Genomic DNA, 22,413 nt, shown 5'->3' on the forward strand with positions numbered 1-22,413 from the left:
GACGGACGGACCTTCAGTGGTGGGTGACAGACGAGAACCTACGAAAGGGAGTGGATCTTCTCGTCCTCCCCCCGGATTTGATGCTGTTCTCGGACGCCTCAAAGAAAGGGTGGGGGGCCCACGTTCTGAACCACAGGACCTCAGGCCTGTGGTCAGAATCAGAACAAGTGCCTCCACATAAATCTGCTAGAAAGGAAGGCCGTATTCCTGGCACTTCAAAAGTTCCAACAGTACCTGGCGGGTCACTCTGTGGTGGTGATGAGCGACAACACCACGGTAGTGGCTTACATCAACAAGCAGGGAGGTACCTTTTCAGAGCAGCTATCCCATCTTGTTGTAGAGATACTGAGATGGACCGAAGTCCACTCGATTCCACTATCAGCTCGTTTCATTCCAGGTAAGAGGAATGTGCTCGCTGACAGTCTGAGCAGGGCATCCCAGATAGTGAGTACCGAGTGGTCTTTGGATCGTCTAGTAGCCAACAAAGTCCTGACTTTGTGGGGCTCCCCGATGGTGGATCTGTTCGAGACAGCTCTGAATTTCAAGCTTCCGCTGTACTGCTCCCCAGTCCCAGACCCCAAGGCACTCTGGCAAGATGCCTTCCAACAACGGTGGGACAACATCGACGTACAGTATACGCCTCTCCCCCGTTCTGTCTGATGAGGAGGGTACTCAACAAGACCAGAATATTGGTCAACCTTTCAATGACCTTAATAGCTCCGCTATGGCATCACGCAGAGTGGTTTCCGGACCTTCTGCAGCTCTTGACGGAACTCCCGACAGAACTTCCTCCACGACACGAGCTACTCAAACAACCACACGCCAACATCTTTCACAAAGCCTTAGCTTCGCTGCGGCTTCATGCCTGGAGACTATCCAGCATCTCCTCACAGAGAGAGGCTTTTTGCAACAAGTTGCGACCAGGATGTCTGGACACCTGCGAAAGTCATCCGCAGGGGTCTACCAGGCGAAGTGGCGAGTCTTCTGTGGTTGGTGTCGTGGGGAGATAGACAGATTGTCTAACTCTTCCAGTACATTCAGTTTAGGTGTCAGGTCGCACTCCTGTGCTATCAGGCAGGATAGAGGAGCATCCACCATTGCCATGGTGAACACCTTCCCCAAGAGATCGCCCTTTTTGATCTTGCTAGTTTCTTCAAATGAACCCTTGATTAAAACTGAGGCTTTTCCATCCTTCAGTTCTAGGATGCCAGGGATTGCTGTAGCTTTTCTTGACAGACGGGGGGTTATGATGTCGCCATCATAATACATTTCCAGCTAACAGTTGGTCGGACAAGCAGGGCACCTAAAAGAGGTGTCAAGTCCCTTAGGAAAGTCTACAGTAATATGAACAAGTACTGGCTCAATACTGGCAATCCTTATTGAATCGGCTGCGTGGACCTCAAGTGCATAAAGCACTTCCTGACAGCAGGCTCCATGTATCAGGACATAATACTCCCAAAGAGGCTCTTGGGGAGTACTGACAACGCTCAGCCGATCTCGGGCTCCGTCAGCTATCACCCCATTTGCTGTAAAGAACTGGTAACCAAGCACTACGTGCTTAGCCATAGTCCCTGAAGGCACTACATGGAACACAATCGGGGTGAATGTCATTCCATGCAGTATATGGGTCAACAGTACAGTACCTAAGGTCTTAGGTTCTGTTTGCCCTAAACCCTTCAGACCAATAGTGTTGGGTACCATCTGCAGCTGGTAATCCTGCACTACTCTCGATGATAGGTGGTTCTCAGACTTGGTCACTGGGACAAACATGAGTGGTACGGGAGCCAACTGTGCCAGGTTAACCCTATGAAGGGTTTTCAATACAGCCTCAGTTCCTGCTTCCTCCCTGGAGGAGTCAGTTTGAGAAGCTCTGGACAGTGTCGAGGACATGTTATCACTGGCCAATCCTGAAAGAGCCATTGGGTGTGTAATGACCTTTTCAGGTTGAGGGGTAACCTTGGAAATTGAGATTTCCGAGGGTGCCACCTGAATTCTAGGAGCATGCTTCCTAGCACTCACACCCTCCTTTGATATAGGATGTGGAACATGCTGCTGAGAGATGGAGGAAATCCCATGAGGACTCCCTCCTCCATAGGGCGTTGACATCCAAGTCCTATAAACCACCAGGTCCTCAGCAGTCCCATCTAACAAAGATTATGACGAACAAGACAGCAGCAAAGACAGTGGTGTCTAAAAAGCCCTTTCCGACCAAAGACGGGAAAGGCACTAATTCCTCCAGGAGAGGAAAATTTCCTAGAGTGAGCGACCAAGGCCGCGAATGCTTGTCCACCAGTGGGGGGATTCCTACAAAGTTGCTGGGACAGGTGGAAGCAACTCGGGGGCCGAGCCCCTAGATAATCTCCGTGATTCGTTCAGGGTATTGTGTCCTTTTCATAACATCTCTCCCTCCTGATCAGGAATCCAGTGTCAATCGACTCCTTTGCGATGAGATTAGCAAATGGGCTAGTCCTCCGGGGAGAAGCCCAGATCCTGTTTAAGAAGGGTAATCTCCAAGAGGTCCTTGACGAGTGCCCAGGCTCCTTCAGTCAACTCTTTCTTGTGAAAAGGGCATCTGGAGGCTGGAGACCCGTAATCGACTTCTCGGCTCTGAAGAAGTTTGTCAAGCAAACTCCATTCAGCATGGAGACGACAGACACAGTCAGACAAGCGCTAAGACCATGGGACTTCATGTGCACATTGGACCTAAAGGACACGTACTTCCAGATCCTAATCCATCAGTCTTCAAGGAAGTACTTAAGATTCAGCCTAGACAACAGGAAATGCCAGATCAAGATGCTGTGCTTCGGTCTTTCCACAGCACCTCAAGTCTTCACCAGTGTTCACACTAGAATCATCTTGGGTACACAGGATTGACATCCGTCTCCTCCGTTATCTGGACGACTGGCTATTCCTAGAGGACTGAAATAAACTTCTGAGGCTTTGCAAAGATCTTGGGATCATGGTAAAACTCGAGAAGTCTTCCCTGTATCCTACGCAGAGACTGGTATACCTAGGCATGATAGTAGACATCAATCTCCACAAAGCCTTCCCTTCAGATGACAGGATAATGAGGCTGGGAAAGGTCGCAAGACCCTTTCTCCGATGGGAAGAATTTCCACCCCAGATGTGGTTACGTCTTCTCGGACACCCATCATCTCTGGCCCGTCTAGTTCCCAACGGTCGCCTCAGGATTCGATCTCTCAAGTCCCGGTGGAATCAGGCTTTTGACTCCCCGGACATCTTGATCCCTATGGGATGAGCAGAATAGACGCACCTCGAATGGTGGGTGTCAGACGAGAACCTACGAAAGGAAGTGGATCTTCTCGTCCTCTCCCCAGATTTGATGCTGTTCTCAGACGCTTCACAAAAAGGGTGTGGGTCCCACATGCTGCACCACATGACCTCAGGCCTCTGGTCAGGGTCAGAAGAGTACCTCCACACAAATCTCTTACAGATGAAGACCATCTTTCTGACCATTCAACTGTTTCACCAGTTCCTGGCGGGCCACTCAGTGGTGATGATGAGTGACACCACAGTAGTGGCTTACATCAAGAAACAAGGAGGTACTTTTTTGCAGCCCCTATCCCATGTATCAGTAGAGATACTGAGATTGGCCAAGATTCACTCTATACCGCTATCGGCACGCTTCATTCCAGGCAAAAGGAATGTGCTCACCGACAACCTGAGCTGAGCATCTCAGAAGTGAGTACTGAGTGGTCTTTGGATCATCTAGTAGCCAACAAAGTCCTGACTGTGGATCTCTTCACAACGACCTTAAACTTCAGGCTCCCGTTGTACTGCTCCTCAGTCCCAGACCCCAAGGCTCTCGGGCAAGATGCATTCCAACAATGGTGGGACAACATCGATGTTTGTGCCTTTTCCCCGTTCTGTCTGATGAGGAGGGTACTCAACAAGGCCAGAACATTGGACAACCTCAGTGACACTCATAGCTCCGCTATGGCACCATGTGGAATAGTTTCCGGAACTTCTGCAACTCCTGACGGAGTCTCCAAGAGAACTCCCTTTACTACATGATCTACTCAAACAACCACATGCCAACATCTTGCACAAAGCCGTAGCTTTGCTACAACTTCATGCCTGGAAACTATCCAGCATCTCTGCACTCAGAGAGGATTTTCGCAACAAGTTGTGAACAGGATGTCTGGATACCTGCGGAAATCATCAGCAGCAGTCTACCAAGCAAAGTGGAAGGTCTTCTGTGGTTAGTGTCGTGGAAGGGGTATCTTTCCTTTCGATGCCACTTTTCCAGCAATAGCGGAGTTCCTCATGTATTTGCATGAGGAAATAAGCCTTTCAGTCTCGGCGGTTAAAGGCTATCGCTCAGCCTTAAGCCTAGCACTTAAACTCAACAAATGGATATTTTCTCATCGCTAGAACTTTCCTTACTCATACGGAGTTATGAATTTATCTGTCATTCTGAAGTGAGACCTCCCACATGGAATGGGGTTCGAGTTCTCCGGTCTCTAAAGAGACCTCCCTATGAACCATTATGCCAGGCAACAGATCATCACCTGACTTGGAAGACTGTGTTCCTACTAGCTTTGGCTTTGGCCAAGCAAGTTAGTGAACTTCATGGTCTCTCATACGACATCGCCCATTCAAGGGGATGGTGAGAGGTAACGTTTGGCTTTGTCCATGAGTTTGTTGCCAAGAATTGGAATCAGCCTGTCCCTGTGTGTCTGCACTTTTTGTCAGCACTGGGAGGAACAAGAGGAGGGTCACTAAGAACACCATCTCAGCCTGGATTCGCAAGGTCATAGACCATGCCCTGAATCTGGACCCTCCTATTTTACGTTGCCCCAGAGCCCACGATGTCAGGGGCGTAGCTACATCTCTGGCATTCAAGAGAAACTTTTTTGTGACGAAGGTTCTACAGGCTGGGGTGTGGAAACGTTAGAATACATTCACAGCCCACTACCTGCAAGATGTGACCCACAAGAGGCTCGATACATTCTCTACCGGGCCTATGGTGGCAGCACAACAGCTGGTATACCTCAAGCTAATTATTGGACAAATAGCAGAAGGTTGAGAGCACTGTTACCTGGTTTTAGTTTGCGTGAATGAAAAGGTTTAGCTGGCTCTTATTCTTTTCTTTATCCTCTGGGGAAAGCAGCATCCTGGGTCCTTTGCATAAGCTGACCTCAAACCACTACAGGTAAACCATGCTTCCTTGTGTACCTAGTATTAAGTTAATACTGTTGCGTCCCCATACCCTGGCTAGGTGGTATTTGGAAAGTCCTGGTTACAACAGTTTTTTCCTACAAAGACATGGAATAACTTTTACCTGGACAGTCACACTTCTAAACATCTCAACACACAGTTTGCGTAGGCCACGGACTTTGCGTAGCAAGGTTTAGCGAGGTGCAGGGACTCCATATTTTTGGTACAAACCTATTCAAAATAAGAAACCCCTGGGTAAAGCCAAAAGCCATTTTGGCAGGGATGTTCACCCTCCTAATGGGTGAGTCACCCCTAATAAATACCGTAGGTTTGTATTCCAGTTACGGAACAAATGACATTCGTAGATAATTTGTTTATTTTCCTAACGATACAAAACTTAAGCTATTTATACAAACTTACCTGCCAGCCCTATCCCCCTTAAAGTCCTACCTCTAAGCAAAGTGAGCTAAATCGCTGGTGTGTGAGTAGGAGCGGTAGCAAGCTACCCCCCTACCCCCGCTAGCTAGCGGAATGGGTAGTTAACTCTCGCTAAAATTTTAATGGCTCATCCTTTCAGCTTTGCTAAAAGTAATAACCTCTCTCTTTGGAGTGCTGCAGTCATGGTCTCTATGACCTGGACTGGCGGTAGATGCAGGTGAGCTTCATAAATGAGCAACCATTCTTATCATACAAGGTTTGTGAAGAAGTATCTCTGCCATCCTCCTAACAAGGGGGAAGATGTATAGAATGTATTCAAACCCAATGATATGAGCATAACCTAATGCCGTTGATATCCTCATGCTCAAACCTTTGCTGCTATACAGACCCAGATGCGCTGACATTTTTCTAGAAAGTTGAACCAGTGGTTTGGACATCGAGCGTCCAGCAAGGCTAGCTACTAATGCTGCTGTAAGAGTTTGTTTATAACTTAGTGCAACTTCTTGGTTTCTCTTGTTCGATGATCGACCGTTCTAGACGCGATCGGCATAGTTCCGAGCGTCTGAATCGCGAGCGTCATTGTTCTGAAAGTCACATGTCGCCGAACGTCAAGCAGTTGCATGGGGTCAAGCTTCCAGCAGTTGGACGTGATGCCGCGTGTCAAGTATAGCTCCGAGCGTCTGAATCGTGAACAGCATCGTTCCGAGAGTTACGTGACGCTGAACACCAAGCAGTTGCATGGCGTCTGGCTTCCAAAAGTTGGACTTGACGTCGAATGTTAGGCAGTTAGACGTGACGCCGAGTGTCGTGCAGTTCCATGGCATCTAGTTTCCAACAGTTGGACTTGACGTCTAGTGTCTAGCAGTTGGAGGTGACACGGAGCGTTAAACAGTTGCATGGCTTCAAGAGTCCAGCAGTTGGACTTGACGTCTAGTGTCATGATCGCGAACGTCTTAGTTCCTATCGTAATGTCCATGAGAGTCTAGCGTTGGAACATTGTTACGCCAGGCGCTATATTAAAAGATAAAGAAATAAATATTAACTGGAAAGGTATTATTTTCTCAGACCAAGGCTGCTTGAACTTACTCTTGGTGTCTGTTGAAGAGCGAGAATTAAACCTCTAAAAGCATTGAGGCCAGAATTCAGGACCTTAAGGAGTTGTCTCCTAGGAAACAAGACATCTCTACCTCGGTTAAAGACTTGTAGGAGGAAGGGATTGACGATCTCTTTTCCCCTATTTATCTTTTAGTGGAATTCTCTTAGGAGAAGTTCCTTAGATCCTTCTCCCTTCAGTTGACTTTAAGAAACTTATGAGAGTTTTTTCTGAAGAGTTTCCAATTTATTTTGTGCCTGCTGCTCCTCGTCCCGCCTTCAGAGTTTTCGCTAAGGAAGGCGTAGAAGGAGTCTCTGTTTACTAAGATGATGCTGGTAGAGCAGTGCAATAGCGCATCCTCAATGCAGCATAAAGAGCCTAACTGAAGATGTTAGTACAGCAACACGTTCAGCTGGAGCAGCAGGAAGTGCATTAGTGTTTTGTGAGAGAAGGCATTGTACCCTTTTTTGCTGTGTGCTTGTGGACTTAGGTCTTTGGGGTCTTGAGTCTGATCCTCCGTCAAAACCCTGAGCAACAATGCTGCAGTACAACCGGCTTTGTGAGAGAAGTCATTGTACATAGTAAAATTTTCGATCATCTAATAGTGCTTGAGGATTATGGGAGACAGTTTACAATGAGGCATTAAAACCTATGAAGCCAGCTTTCTTATCAATGAAGCAGGATAACTTTGCACCACCCCCCCTTTTTTTTTTTCTTCCTCTTTTCTCCCTCAAGTGCTGCTCGAAGACGCAGGTTTTGGTGTCTAAATCAGCAAGAAAGTTTCTGCATACTTTTTCTCTGAACCGCACAGACAACAGTAGGAGCCAGACTTAACTACTTCTAGCGAGCCTGGGAGAGGAGAGGAGCAGACCTATGGTCCGTGCTTTCACTAAAGGATGGATGCGAAATCTTTTTCCTAGTGAAACCTCCATTATTAGTTACTCCGATAGACCTCTCTGCCTAATACAGAGAGGAGCCTAAGTGACAGGCTATGCAACATCAAATGTCTCTCTTTTTGGAGAGGGAGGCTATTGCCCGGTCCTGGATGTCACTGCTCTCAACGCCTTCGTTCAGAAGACAAAGTTCTCCATGGAGACATCGAAATCAGTCCTTACAGCAGTAGGAAAGGTCTACTAGATGGTCTCGTTAGATCTCCAGGATGCTTACTTCCACTTCCTCATCCTTCCGATCTTCAAGGAATACCTGAAGGTTCGTGTATAGGAGGAAGTTGTCCAGTTTTGGGCTCTTTGTTTCGGTCTAAGCACCACCCCTCAAATAGAGGGTGCGTCTGTTAGGACCTGTCGTTCTTCTATCCTTAGACCTCTTCCAAGGAATGTCGATTTTAAAACTTCTTCCAGCTCCCTATTCCCTGGGAGAAGGACTGTCGAACGACAAAGGAAACGAGAGGCTTTAGCTCCCGAGCAGACGCCTACTCGAGCATACCAATTGACGCTTCCCAGGACGCTCACCTTCATAATAGGAAAGGTGAGGTGAAAGGTTTTTCGTCATCTTCGGATGATGCAGCGCCCAGACGAGGCTGGCATCAACTTCCAGACCTCTGAAGAGGAAGGTGGACACGGTCAATCAGCGTCCTATCATGACACTGCAAGCTTCTGGTTGTAGTCTTTGGAGCAGTCCTGAGCATTTTTTCTTTCTACCAAAGAAAACTCTCCTACCAAACATCCTTTTAGGATGTCGGCAACTGTCAAATAACGTCCAACTCCTCCAGTTGCAGGACAGTTGTCTGAGCCTAGCATGACATTGGTCCATGCTCCTTCTCCACCGTCAAACTGGATTATCGTTCTTCTGGACGCTCTGCGTGTTTTTTAACCCTGGATAGGTACGGTCCTCGGACACCCCTTTAAGGGTATACTCGGACGCGAACGACCCCGACGCCAAAAAAAATTCTTGAAAAATCAGTTTTTGCAGTAACCTCCTTTTTTCTTTTGCCAAAAAAAACTTCAATGAATGCTTAAAACAACTGTAAAGATAAATACTACTCATCTGCAGAAAAACTATTTATTATAAATATTTTAAAAAATTAAGTAGAAAAAAAAAAAGACCTGACATAAAAATTCATAAAAAAAAAGTTTATACATATATACACAAATCCTTTTAGGAATTGATTCTTGAATGTTTAGGACACATCTTGATGTATTTTGGATGAAGTCAGACCCATGGAGGTGAAGATCTGAAATGAGAAAAAAAGGGTAACTTTTTTTGGCCAAAAAAAATTGTCCAAATTTCATGAATTTTTTTGGGTACCCAAATGAAATAGGAAGTGGCTAATTTTTTTAGGGAATAAACATATGTTATCCTAAAATAGAAATATGTATAAAAATCTTCATTATTTTGTAAATTACATTTATATCAGGGGCCATATCTAAAGGTAATTTTTTGAGTACTTGGAAATTTCGTAAAAAAATACATATATTTAATATATAATATGATATTTATGCAGGTAAAAATATACCAAAATATCACAAATTCTATAGGGAACAAGAATATATATAGATAGGGCAGCTTACGCTTCGGATATGTCCACAAAATGGCCGCCAACCACACTGACTCAGACTCCCTAATCTGCCACTTGAAATGTAGGAAGGGTATGTCAATTTCAAGGTGTTATTTACTAATCTAATTATTATTGGATATGCATAAAAATTGTATGGTGGGTTGCTGGATAATTGTCGATTATTTTACGACTATAAAATTAAAATTCTGACCCAAAAAAATTTTTTTGAAGGGAAATAAAATCGAAAAAAAAATGTAAAACAATATTTTAGCTAAAAAAATTTGATGATATTCAATCAAAAAAAAAGTAAACAAAATTTTCCGACAAATAAACATCTAGAGGAATCATTACTCTGTGATAGTTCCTTAGTACGTAGTAATTTTGAAAGAATTGGGAAAAAACGAAAAAATGGCAATCACCGGAAAATCGAACACATACCTATATATCGCCATATCTGGCTAAAAAAAAGATAGGCATGGGTAGCCAGATCATCTAGAAACACTTTCCAACTATAAAAATATAAGTTTTGCGACACTACTTGCCAATTCCTTACGGTAACATGACTAAGCAAAAAAATGCAAAACAAATAAAAAGGGGCACTCGTGGAAAAATGGCCATTCTAATATACGGCATTTCAGAAAAAAAAAAACTCAGCCACGTGCTAGGCAAACCATCAAGGCATATTTTCCGACAAATAAACATATAAATGAAATATTACTCTGTGATAGTTCCTTAGTACGTAGTAATTTTGAAAGAAATGGGAAAAAACGAAAAAATGGCAATCACAGGAAAATCGAACACATACTTATATATACGCCATATCTGGCTAAAAAAAAAATAGGCATGGGTAGCCAGATCATCTAGAAACACTTTCCAACACTATAAAAATATAAGTTTTGCGACACTACTTGCCAATTCCTTACGGTAACATGACTAAGCAAAAAAATGCAAAACAAATAAAAAGGGGCACTCGCGGAAAAATGCCCAACATTCTAATATACGGCATCTCAGATAAAAAAAAAAGACATGCACGTGTTAGCCCAACCATCAAGGCACACTTTCTAACACATAAACATGAAAAAAAAATCAATAATATACGGCAATTCCTTACTACGTAGTAAATTTTTACAAATATTGAAAAAAAACAGAAATTGGCAACCGCAGTTAAATACCCAATATACCAATAACTACGTCGTATCTGACAAAAACAAAATCACGCATGGGTAGCCAGATCATCTAGACACACTTTCCAACATTAAAAAAGCAAAAGTTTTACGACACTATTTCGCAATATCTTACGGAAAAATGACTTGGCAAAAAAATAAAAAAAAATAAAAAAGGGACACTCGCGGTAAAATGCCCGACATTCTAATATACGACATCTCAGATAAAAAAAAAGACATGCACGTGTTAGCCCAACCATCAAGGCACACTTTCTAACACATAAACATGAAAAAAAAAATGAATAATATACGGCAATTCCTTACTACGTAGTAATTTTTACAAATATTGAAAAAAAAACAGAAATTGGTAACCGCAGTTAAATACCCAATATACCAATAACTACGTCGTATCTGACAAAAACAAAGTCATGCATGGGTAGCCAGATCATCTAGACACACTTTCCAACACTAAACAAGCAAAAGTTTTACGACACTATTTGGCAATATCTTACGGAAAAATGACTTGGCAAAAAAATGAAAAAAAATGAAAAAGGGGCACTCGCGGTAAAATGGTCCTCGTGGTGATGAACGACATTTTAACTAAAAAAAAAAACATGCACATGGTAGCCAAACAATCCACCAAGACTTTCCACAACTGATAACCTATACAAGTTGCACCATTCTACGACAATTTCATAATACGTAATAACTTTGATAATTATGCAAACTACCTCAGAAGGGTAAACTCGGACGCGAACGACCCCGACGCGTCTCAGAAATCGGGGAAGGAGTACAGCTACAGCAATGCACATCTGGACACTACTAGAGCGTGTAGGGGAGACACCTCCTGCAGGTCGATCACCCACAAATTCAGTCACAGGGGTGAGTCACGTGAGAAAAACCTGTTTTTTTTTGACGCTCGGGGTCGCAAACGACCCACCGTACCTATCCAGGGTTAAACGGTGTAGAAAGAGAGTTTGTGGTAGACGTGACGTCTCCGGTACCCCAACAGTTTGACCCTATTTTTATTATGCTGCTAGCTATGCAACAGAAGCTCTCTTCGCTCATACTAGTTTATCGGCCTGCGATCAACAAGAGAGTAGCAGGCCTGGACCCTGAGTGTCAGGTAATTTCACACCTGGACACCAAGCGTAGTGAGGCTACTAGTCGAGATGTTCTTGATGACGAACGTCTTTACAACTCCCTAGTTAAATGTCGTATTTTAGCCATTTTTAACCCAAGGAGTTAAGCTAACAGACGTGATGTCGAACGTCCACCTAACAGGACGTGAAGCTTCCAGCGGAACAGGGCGTGACGTCGAGCGTCTAGCAAGACGTGACGTCGAGTGTCTATCGACACGCGACGTTAACCATCAAGCACAATGCGAACTTGAGGGTCAAACAGCTTGTGACATGGACTTGTACGCATGCGTTCCCACCATTCAAAGTGCTGTACAAGGTGTTACAAAAGTTCGTGTCTCACGAGGGAACCAGGTTGACTTTAGTGGCTCCCTTCTGGCCGTCAAGAGGATGGTTCACAGAGGTACTGGAATGGATGGTGGACGTTCCAAGAAGCTTGCCATTGAGAATAGATCTTCTCAAACAACCTCACTTGGCAAGAAACCATCTAAACCTCCAAGCTCTACGTCTGACTGCCTTCAGACTATCGAAAAACTCACAAGAGCTAGAGGATTTTCGAAGGAGGCAGCTAAGGCTATCGCTAGAGCAAGGAGGACCTCTACCATCAAGGTTTATCAGTCCAAGTGGGAGGTTTTTAGAGAGTGGTGTAGAGCTAAATCAGTTTCTTCATCCCGTACCTCTGTAACACAAATTGCCGATTTCTTCTTAGACCTTAGAAGAAAGCGCAACTTTTTCTCCTCGACCATCAAGGGGTAGAGGAGTATGCTGGCAGCTGTCTTTAGACACAGGAATTTAGATCTCTCGAATAATAAAGACCTTCAAGATCTTCTCAGATCTTTTGAAACTTCTAAGAAGTGTCAACAAGAATCACCAGCCTGGAATTTAGATGTTGTTTTAAAATTCCTCATGAGTGACAGATTTGAGCCTTTACACTCTGCTTCTTTTAAAGATCTGACTTTGAAAACTCTTTTCTTAGTAAGTCTGGCAACAGCTAAGAGAGTCAGTGAAGTTCACGCTTTTAGCAAGAATATTGGCTTCAGAAACGGAAAAGCCATATGCTCCTTGCAGCTTGGATTCCTGGCCAAAAACGAACGTCCTTCTCATCCATGGCCTAAATTTTTCGAGATTGCTAACCTCTCTGATACGGTTGGTGAAGAGTTGGAGAAAGTTCTGTGTCCTGTTAGAGCACTGAAGTTCTATCTGGACAGAACTAAAGATTTAAGAGTCAATTCAGAGGCTCTTTGGTGCGGTCAGGAAGCCTGCGTTACCGATGTCTAAAAACGCCCTATCATATTTTATAAGACTTTTAATTAGAGAGGCTCACTCACACTGTGGTGAGGCAGACCTTAAGCTGCTAAAAGTCAAGACTCATGAAGTTAGAGCTGTGGCAACTTTTGTAGCTTTTAAACAAAACCGTTCTCTGCAAAGCATCATGAATACATCCTTTTAGAGGAGTAAATCTGTATTCGCCTCGCATTACTTGAAACGTGTCCAGACTCTTTATGAGGACTGCTACACTTTGGGACCATTTGTAGCAGCGAGTGCAGTAGTAGGTGAAGGATCTACCTCTATGTTCCCCTAATCCCTAGTACCCTCTTTCTTCTCTTGGAACTTGTATATATTTTTATGGTTGTATGTGGAGATTGGTCGACAGTCTTCCGCAATCTTCGATTTAGTCAGGTGATCATTTTGTTCCTTGAGAGCGCCCGGAACAAGGGTACTAGTTGAGGTCCTGTCAGCATAGAGGTTATGTACCCGTTTTACAGCTCCTAGAGATCTTCAGCCCCGTGGGTGGACCGCTGGATCTCATAAGGTAACTCTTAAGTAATATTCCAATAATGTTGCTGTCTCTAACCCTCCACCAAGGGTGTCAATCAGCTATTCTTATATAACCAGCAGGTAAGTTTAATGTTTAAAAATGATATTTTCATAATAGAATAAATTTTTGAACATACTTACCCGCTGGTTATATAACTTTTATTCCCACCCTCCTCCCCTCTAGAGACCTATGGGCATGGAAGATCTGGTGAAGTATAGAATGGTTCTGCCTATCTCCCGTGAGGGTGCTAGTGTACACCTGGCAACTCTATGTACGATTGCCGCGAGTTTTTTTAATTTTTGCCGGATGTCAGAGGACTAAAGACGTCAGAGGACTAAAGCTATTCTTATATAACCAGCGGGTATGTTCAAAAATTTATTTTATTATGAAAATATCATATTATTTTTATTATTATTAACAAAGCTACAACTCTAATTGTAAAAGCAGGATGTTATAAGCCCCATTAGGGCTCCAACAGGGAAAATAACTTAGTGAGGAAAGGAAATATGTAAATAGATAGAATAGTGGACCTGATTATCTCCTCAAGCATGAGAACTCTAACCCAAGTCACTGGAAGACCATGGTACAGAGGCTATTAAAGAACAATGCTTTGTTTTTGAGTGGGAACAAGTCACAAATTCTAAAAGTACTGTAGTTTGTATTTTACCCTAGTATAGAAACCTGACTGTATTACACTACTCACCTCAACCACCCTGCAAATCCTTGGTCTAAGGTCAAAAGTGAGTGACCTGACTGGTTGGCAGAGCTTCCCCGCCACCTATCAGTAATAACTACTCTACCTTGTTAGATTTTTTTATGGCCATTTCAGCTTTGCTGGAGTCATACAGTAATACTAAATTTTATTAAAGGTGTCAGGTTTGTATAGATAGAAAAAATGCAAATTACTTTAAAAAAAAAACATAATTTTGTATTGTAAGACATTAAAATTGTTTGAAAATAATTGAAATAAATAGTGCTCTACAATGTGTTTCAGATATCATGCAACCAAACTCTGTTATCTCGAAGAGGACCTGATTGCTGTCACAACAAAAGTATTGAAATTGATGAGGTGAGATATTTTATGTAGCTTTGCCCAGTATGGTAAAATTATAATTTCAGTGAATCTTGTTTGAGATTTACCGTGCTTTCTTTATATTAATACCCTGTCTATGTTGTTAATAGAGACCTGACATAAGGTGATTATTGACAGGTCAGAATTTTGCTTTAAATGGGAACTTTATGCTCTCCGTAAACATACTAAGCATAATAAGATACATCTTTCAATCATTTTATAAAAACCAGATACAGAACCTACATTGATAAGCTTCCATGTGAAATACAGTACATCACCTAATCATTATTTTACGATGTAAAAATTGATATAAGGTCAAGAATAATGATGTAATGTGGATTTAATTTTTTTTTATGTAATACAGAACTGTACTTAATATGAACGACATAAAGTCGGAACTAATTTATGGTGAGCCAACATATGGTGGGGTACAGTATAACTGTCTTATGAAGTACAACTTCATCAATTAAATTAAGAATTTGAGAAGTTTGCCTCAGTATCATCTCCTAACATGCTCCCCATCCTATCCCCAATCCCTTGTGAGGTCCGTAATCCCAGGTGCAATATTGTACTTGGGGAATGGGAGAAGCATTACCAGTTGTGCGTAACACCATTATTTTTATACAGTGTTCATCTGAGGGTCATATTGTTTCTTACTAGAAGCTAGCTAATTGTCAATGTCTATCCTAAAATTTAAAATTTTCCGTAACTGGAATACAGTTGAAAGGACGAGCCATTAGAATTTAGTGAGGGTTAACCACCCATCCTGCTAGTTGGCAGGGTGGGATGGGGGTAGTACCTACCTCTTTCACTCACTCACCTGTGACTGTGCTTCACTTTTGCTATTAGCTCGGATGGAGAACGGTTGTTACCGCTCTTCCTCCTCTCCGTTTGGACTGCCATTGTTAATCTTTTTGTGCTTTTTCTTTCAGTTTGTGTGTGTGCCCTTGCTTGCCGGTCATGCGTACCTGCCCTGGACCCAAGGGCCACTCTTGCTGTACTTTCATGTCTTCCGAGTATACCGATCTTCACCGTTTGTGTCTGGCTTGTAGGGGGCAGTGGTGTGACGTGGATAGTAAGTGTGTTGTGTGTCAAGATTGGTCTGCCTCCCAGTGGAACAAGTTTGGGCAACGGCGTAAGAAAAAGTCTTCTTCGAAGGTTCCTTTGAAGCAGAAGAAACCCAAAGCTTCTTCTTCTGCCCCCGACTTTCCTCCGAAGCTTCTACCCAGGGTTCCATCGAGTAGTAGTGCAGGCCCCTTAACTCCTGGTGAAACTCAGTCCTCAAGAGACAATGTTGCCTCTCCTAGCGAAGCGGCCCTGCCTCTCCCCTCGAGGGAGACCTTGTCTCTTTCTCCTGTTTCTCAGGTGTGGCCGTCCCTGGGATTGCCCGGTCAAGCTTCCTAGAAGGTGTTGCAGTTGCTTCAGCGAGGTGCGTGATTGCAGCGTTCATCCAAGTCAGAGGTGAACTCTTTGGCCCTGGTCGAAATGGTCATCTCCAAGGCTTCTTCTGCTGCCCTTCCAGCGGACATCGTTCCTGCCTCCTCCTCTGCTCCTTCAGCCGATGCCGAGGACTGCGCTTCCCCTCCTGATCCTTCGAGGGGCGAGCAAAGTCCAAGGTATGTCTCTCCTGCGAGTGACCACCTGTCTCGTTCGCCAGAGAAACCACTCATAGAGACTTCTCTTCTGAGGCCTGCTGCTCTGCCTTCCCCTGGGGAGGCTCGTCGTCATGGTTGCTGAACTTGCCTTCCTCTCCGCCTCAGTCGTGCTCCTTCACCATCGTTGAAGAGACGACTCTTTAGCTCGTCTGCTTCGTCTTCGCAGCGCTCCTCTTTGGAGGCTTTTCCTAGTTCGTTTGATTCTCAGCCTTCATCTGTTTCTCTGGACTTCCCTCTTCATGACCTGCCATCGAGGTTTCGTTCGCGATCCTCCCCTGCAGGTGATCGTCCATCCAATGATCTTCATTCAGCTGCTCGCCAATCTCCAAATCGCCGTTCGCCAACACACCGTTCACCAATCCGCCATTCGCCAGCTCATCGATCACCGGTTCACCATTCGCTGACCCATCGGTCTCCTTCTCACGCATAACCTGTTCGCTGATCGACAGCCCATCGGTCCTACTTGGTAGCTGGCATTCTTCCATCACATCAGCCCTCGCCAGCTCACCAGCATCCTTTGGTTGCTCATCGGCCCTCTCATCACTAGCCGATGACTCGTCACTCCCCTTCAGAGGAGAGTAAGGCTACAGCTTGAAGCTGTTCTCCAACACGCCTTTCTTCTGCCCAACGCTGTTCGCCAGCTTACCGCTCACCAATTCTTTCGCAAGCTTGCTGATCGCCGAATGAACGACAGCCTACCCCTCGTCAGGGGGTAGCATTGGAATGTACTCCTATAGAGCAACAGCAGCGCCATCAGTCCTCTGTTTGCCAACGCTCTGACGAACACCACAGGTCATGAGGTAGGCCGCCGACCAGACCATTGTCTCCGAGCTTCGGTTCTTCCTCTGGGGAAGGACAAGTGTCCTCCCCGGAAACACAGAACATCACGTTCGCCAGGGAAGTCAGAAAAGGGCATCCTGCAGGGATTCAAAATTCCTAAACTTCCTGCCCCTCGGAAGGAGACCTCATCATCCTTGTCTGCAGTAAAGGCAAGATGCATTCCAATAATGGTGGGATAACATTGACGTTTACGCGTTTCCCCCATTCTGTCTGATGAGAAGAGTGCTCTACAATACCAGAACATCTGTCAATCTCCCAATAGCCCTTATAAAAGCTATGGCATCACGCAGAATGGTTTCCAGACCTTCTGCAACTCCTGATGGAGCTTTCAAGAGAACTTCTCCCCCGACGCGATCTACTCAGACAATCACACGCCATCTTCCACAAAGCCGTAGCTTTGCTACAACTTCATGCCTGGAGACTATCCAGCATCTCCTATCTCAGAGAGGCTTTTTGCAACAAGTTGCGAAAAGGATGTCTGGATATCTGCGAAAGTCATCAGCAGCAGTCTACCAAGCGAAGTGGAATGTCTTCTGCGGTTGGTGTCATGGAAAGGGTATCTCTCCACTTAATGCCACTATTCTAGCAATTGCGGAGTTCTTCGTATACAGTACTACGTGGTGAGAGTTGAGTTAAGTCTATTTCTCACTCTTCTCAAGAGTTCTACTCTTGTCATGCACTCATAAATTGCCAACTAAGGAAATCATGCTCTTCGACTTAGGCATCGGAGGACCTTTGCTTGTCCATTGAGCATCTCCTCTACTCGTTGCTCTCCATAGAGTTTGAGTCGATTACCCACAGGGGGTAATACAGCCGTCTACGGGACGGGTAGCTCTAAACCGCAGATCTTAACCTGATCTGGAGGACAGGTCTTTCCCAGTGTGACACTCGACCAAGAGAAAGAAGTACTTTATGGGTCTCCCGCAACCTCTAGCTTACGGCAAGAAACCAAGTAACATCCGATTTTGTTCCAGGCAGCTTGAACATCAGGTTCAATCAAGCCCTCCAAATGGGAACCTGCCGCTTGGTAATCAAGGCTGTAACACAGGTAATTACCTGAGGACATACCTCGAAGAAGGTAGTTACCTAGCCCCAAGGGTATAGCACACTGGGTCAGACACTCGTCATTGTTTTCTCTTTCACGCCAGTGATTAATTTGAGCCCATACCTCAGGAAAACGATGATGGAGTTTGCTCCTTAGGTTCAGCTTGCCTCGCTAATCCTAAGAAGGTCAAAGGAGGTTGTAAGGATCTCGTCCGTGACGGGGACCCAGGTCCTATACCAGTCACAGAATCCCTCGTCTCCTCATAGAGATGACTCAGAGCTCAGTACGTTTAAAGGCCAATGCGCCCATGACGTTTTCAAGTGCAAACCGTGTTATTGGTAGGGTGGATACGTGTCTAATCTTCACCTCTCCCACCCACAAGACGTGACCCACAGAAGACCTGATACGTTTTCTCTATCACTCCTGTGGTGGTGACACAATAAGTGGTTTAGTAATACCTCAGGCTCCTTATTGGACAAGTAGTAGAAAGTTGAAGGCATTGTCTACCCAGGGTAAGACTGGGATGAATAAAAGTATGCCTGGCTCTTTTATTTTTATCATCTTCTCCTCCTTTGAGGAACAGCGGCATGGGTACCTTTGCAAAGCTGGCTTCAACCTCTGCAGATAATAACCACTTCCCTTGCGTTACCAAGTATGTTTATACTGTATATAATCATACACGTCCCCAACGCCTCCTGCGAGATAGGCCTTGGGAAACGTCTTTTCGTTTGTAAGGCTCCTATTTTAACTAGGAGCGTTTTCTTACCTAGATGTTCTTATGATATCTCTCACAACTATTTTAGTTGCTCTGGCCGCTATCATACTCTGTGGTCTTAATATGTAAGGTGCAAGGTTTCCCTTGGTTATAGTCAAATACTGTACTATGGAAACCTGGGTCAGTGACTAAGCTAGTAGTCGGTCGACTTACCACCCTCCTATGAGTGGGTCATCCAATAAATAGCGGAAGGTTTGTTAATATGGAAACAAATGACAAAATCGGAGATAATTTGTATTTTTCCCTAACTAATACAAACCTTGAGCTATTTATATAAATTTGCCCACCTTCACTGTCTCCCAGTAAGTCTTGTCTGCAAGCAAAAAGTGACGTGGTTCACTGAACCGTGAGTAGATATAGGTGGCTGGGTAGCCTCCAGCCATCCCCCTACCTACCCACTGTAGTGGTTAGGTAGGGTTGCCACCTCGCACTTAAAATCTAATGGCTGCCTTCCAGCTGTGCTAGAAGTACATCATACATATACCAAGGCACTTCCCCCAATTTTGGGGGTTAGCCAACATCAAACAAATTAAACCAAAAAGGTGACCTCTCCTCTCTACGTTCCTCCCAGCCTGACAAGGGGCTCAACCAAGTTCGGCTGGTACTGCTAGGGTGCCACAGCCCACCCTCCCCCATTATCCACCACAGATGAAGCTTCATAACTCTGAATCCCCTACTGCTGCTACCTCCGCGGTCATCCAAGGCACCGGAGGAAGCAGCAGGGCCTACCGGAACTGCGTCACAATCGCTCGCCATTCACTCTTATTTCTAGCACACTCTCTTGCCTCTCTCACATATATCCTCCTATCACCCAGAGCTTCCTTCACTCCATCCATCCACCCAAACCTTTGCCTTCCTCTTGTACTTCTCCCATCAACTCTTGCATTCATCACTCCACTCCACTATTTGCTGCAACAAGAGACCGCAAGTACTTAAACTGATCCACCTCCTCAAGTAATTCTCCATTCAACATGACATTCAACCTCGCACCACCTTCCCTTCTCGTACATCTCATAACCTTACTGTTACCCACATTAACTATCAACTTCCTTCTCTCACACACCCTTCCAAATTCTGTCATTAATCGGCCAAGCTTCTCTTCCACGTCTGCAACCAGTACAGTATCATCCGCAAACAACAACTAATTTACTTCCCATTCATGGTCATTCTCGTCTATTGCCAGAAGTAATATCCAATAAATAGCTCCAGGTTTGTGTTAGTTAGGGAAAATGCAAATTATCTCCAAATTTGTCCCTTTTATTTCAGATAAGATTGATGTTCCAAGGATCAGTATTGTGGCTTCAGGGAGAACAGCCATCACCGCAACCATTTGAAGACCCACAGGGAAATCTCTTGCTTTGGAATGGAGATATTCTTGCTGGATATGAGGTAATTTTTCTCATGTTAAAAGCAAATTTATTACAAAAATATCATCGAAATGTTACATGTTTTATATGTTTGCATAAATAGCTAGGTAATTGGAGAAGGGATGAAGAGGGAAAGACTTACAAAGTAATTTTGAATTACTGTATATAGGCTTGAATTTTTTTTTAAATGAAGATATTAACAGGTAGCTGATATATTAGAATCAGGGGTTAGGTGTTCAAAATTAGCTAAAAAAGAAAATTTACAAACCATTTTCAGAGATGCCAGACATCATGGTTTTACAAGGTTTCCGTTTTTTTTTTTCTAGGCAAATTTGGTCATCCATGCAACTTGTCCAGATCCGAGGAGAAAAAAAAATGGGGGGGGGGCGGTTACTGGTATTAGCTGTATCTCAAATTGGTTAATAGTGCCCTAATTCTAGGAACTATATTTAATTGAAGTGATCCCAATTCAGTAATCACGGGTTCTTACGGCTAAGCATTTGAAAATGAGTCTTATTCGAATGACACAAAGCATTTGTGTGTCTTGGTAATCTATTTTTTTAATGTTAGAGCTGGTTGGGGGTACCAAGATCATTAGTATTAACTATGTTTATGTTAAGCAACTACATTTTCAGAAGCTTCTTATTGGCTGCTTCAAAGGAACTCGAAAGCTTTGTGTGTTGTATTTCAGAACTAGAAAAATCTGTAGGCTTACTGAAAATCAAATCTTTCCTGCCAAGGACAAGGACAATTTCAAAACTATTCTGAAACTCAAATCATTTAGGAAAAGTGTCTTGTGAATGTATTGAAATAATCAGAAAATCAAAAAAAGATTCATGACTTATAAAAAGTATCCTTGAAATCCTTGGTCTTTAGAGAAAGGATCGTTTGTATATTATAATTGACACACTGTTCCGTTACTGGAATACAAACCTATGCTATTAGGGGTTTTACTTTCGGTGAGGCTGAAAGGACGAGCCATTAAATTTTAGCGAAGGTTAACTACCCATCCCGCTAGTTAGCGGGGGAGGGAGGGGTAGTTCACTACCCTCCCCACTATGATCATACACATGTGGTTGAGCTCACTTTGGTTTTGGCTTGGATGGTGAATGGTCGTTGCCGCTCTTCATCTTCACCAAAGATGCAGGGCATCGTCACTCTGTAATAAAAAGAAAAATTTTCAGTGAGAGACTGAAGATAAACAAATTAAACAGGATTAAAATTACAATTAAAACAAAAAATAAAAAATGGAGTAAGTAATAAATTTAGACATAATTTGTATTTTTCTTATGTATTTTTCCACACTGTCATACCAAGATGGCTTAGGAGACCTTCCTTCTCTCTTTCACCCACACTATTGACTTTCTGGCCCACCAGGTAGTGACCCTGTGGGCTAACACTAGTCTGAAGCGTCCAGCGATTCATGAATCGCCTCCTCAAGAGTTGTCGACTCACCGCCCTGCCTCTCGCTCGGCGGTAGCGATTGACCTCGCTTTTTATTGCGGTATCGCTCGTCTAATCTTATTAGTGTCAACATCGGATGTCAACCCCTTGTACAGTACGTTGTCGACGTTGTTATTTTGGAGAGCTAGTCAGCTGCCCTGCCAGCTGGTCCTGCGACTGCGTCTTCTTCTCCATCTTCTGCCACTGAGATCTGTGGGCTAAATTCAAATGTAATTTAACAGATTGTTTCACACCTCTGACTTGCCTCTACATTCTCATCTTTACATCAGAAATAGGCCCTCCTGTAGATTGCATAGTCACACAGATATATCTCTCACGCTACTTCTCGTGAAGTTTGCTTCAATAGCTGCCAATCAAGTTAACAGTCCAAAGCACTAAATGAAACTTACTCTTAGTTCTGGGAAAAATTCAGGGAAGACTACGCTAGTTGATTGTAGTGGGGATGACAAAGATAGTCCTTATCTTTAGACAATTCACATTATCAGCTAACATTACCTAGTTATTCAGTGGCATACCAGTATTTATTGCCAAACTTTCCTTGAAGGAATTGTGGTTAGCTTATGAAGATTGCTAGCCATTAGGTCCAATGGTAGCTGGGTGATGCGCTAATTTAAGTGCTGTATCTTGGGTTTGGGGTAGCACAAGTTTGTAAGATAGGTATATCTAGTTTCTTTCCCTCATATTCCCATCTTCATAAGAGCATATGGCTCAGCATTATGCATGTGTATACTTTTGAAAATAAATGAATTATCTAAACTTACTCAGAATATAATAATTTTTTGCTTTACACAGCTTCAGTTATTGATGACTGATTGGTTGATTAGGAGTTTCTGGCATTTTGATATCT

General features: G+C 43.8%; 1 protein-coding gene across 2 annotated transcripts in view; it reads left to right on the top strand.

Annotated features, from left to right (window-relative positions):
* LOC137614701 (asparagine synthetase domain-containing protein 1) overlaps positions 1-22,413 on the top strand; it is a 94,953-nt gene that overhangs the window by 45,484 nt on the left and 27,056 nt on the right. For both annotated transcript variants that reach the window (XM_068344388.1, XM_068344389.1), the window contains exons 3-4: positions 14,343-14,417; positions 20,002-20,124. In XM_068344388.1, the coding sequence (XP_068200489.1) occupies positions 14,343-14,417; positions 20,002-20,124 (198 nt within the window). The remainder of the gene's footprint in view (positions 1-14,342; positions 14,418-20,001; positions 20,125-22,413) is intronic.

Source organism: Palaemon carinicauda, chromosome 21 (assembly GCF_036898095.1).
Source record: "Palaemon carinicauda isolate YSFRI2023 chromosome 21, ASM3689809v2, whole genome shotgun sequence".
NCBI lineage: Eukaryota > Metazoa > Arthropoda > Malacostraca > Decapoda > Palaemonidae > Palaemon > Palaemon carinicauda.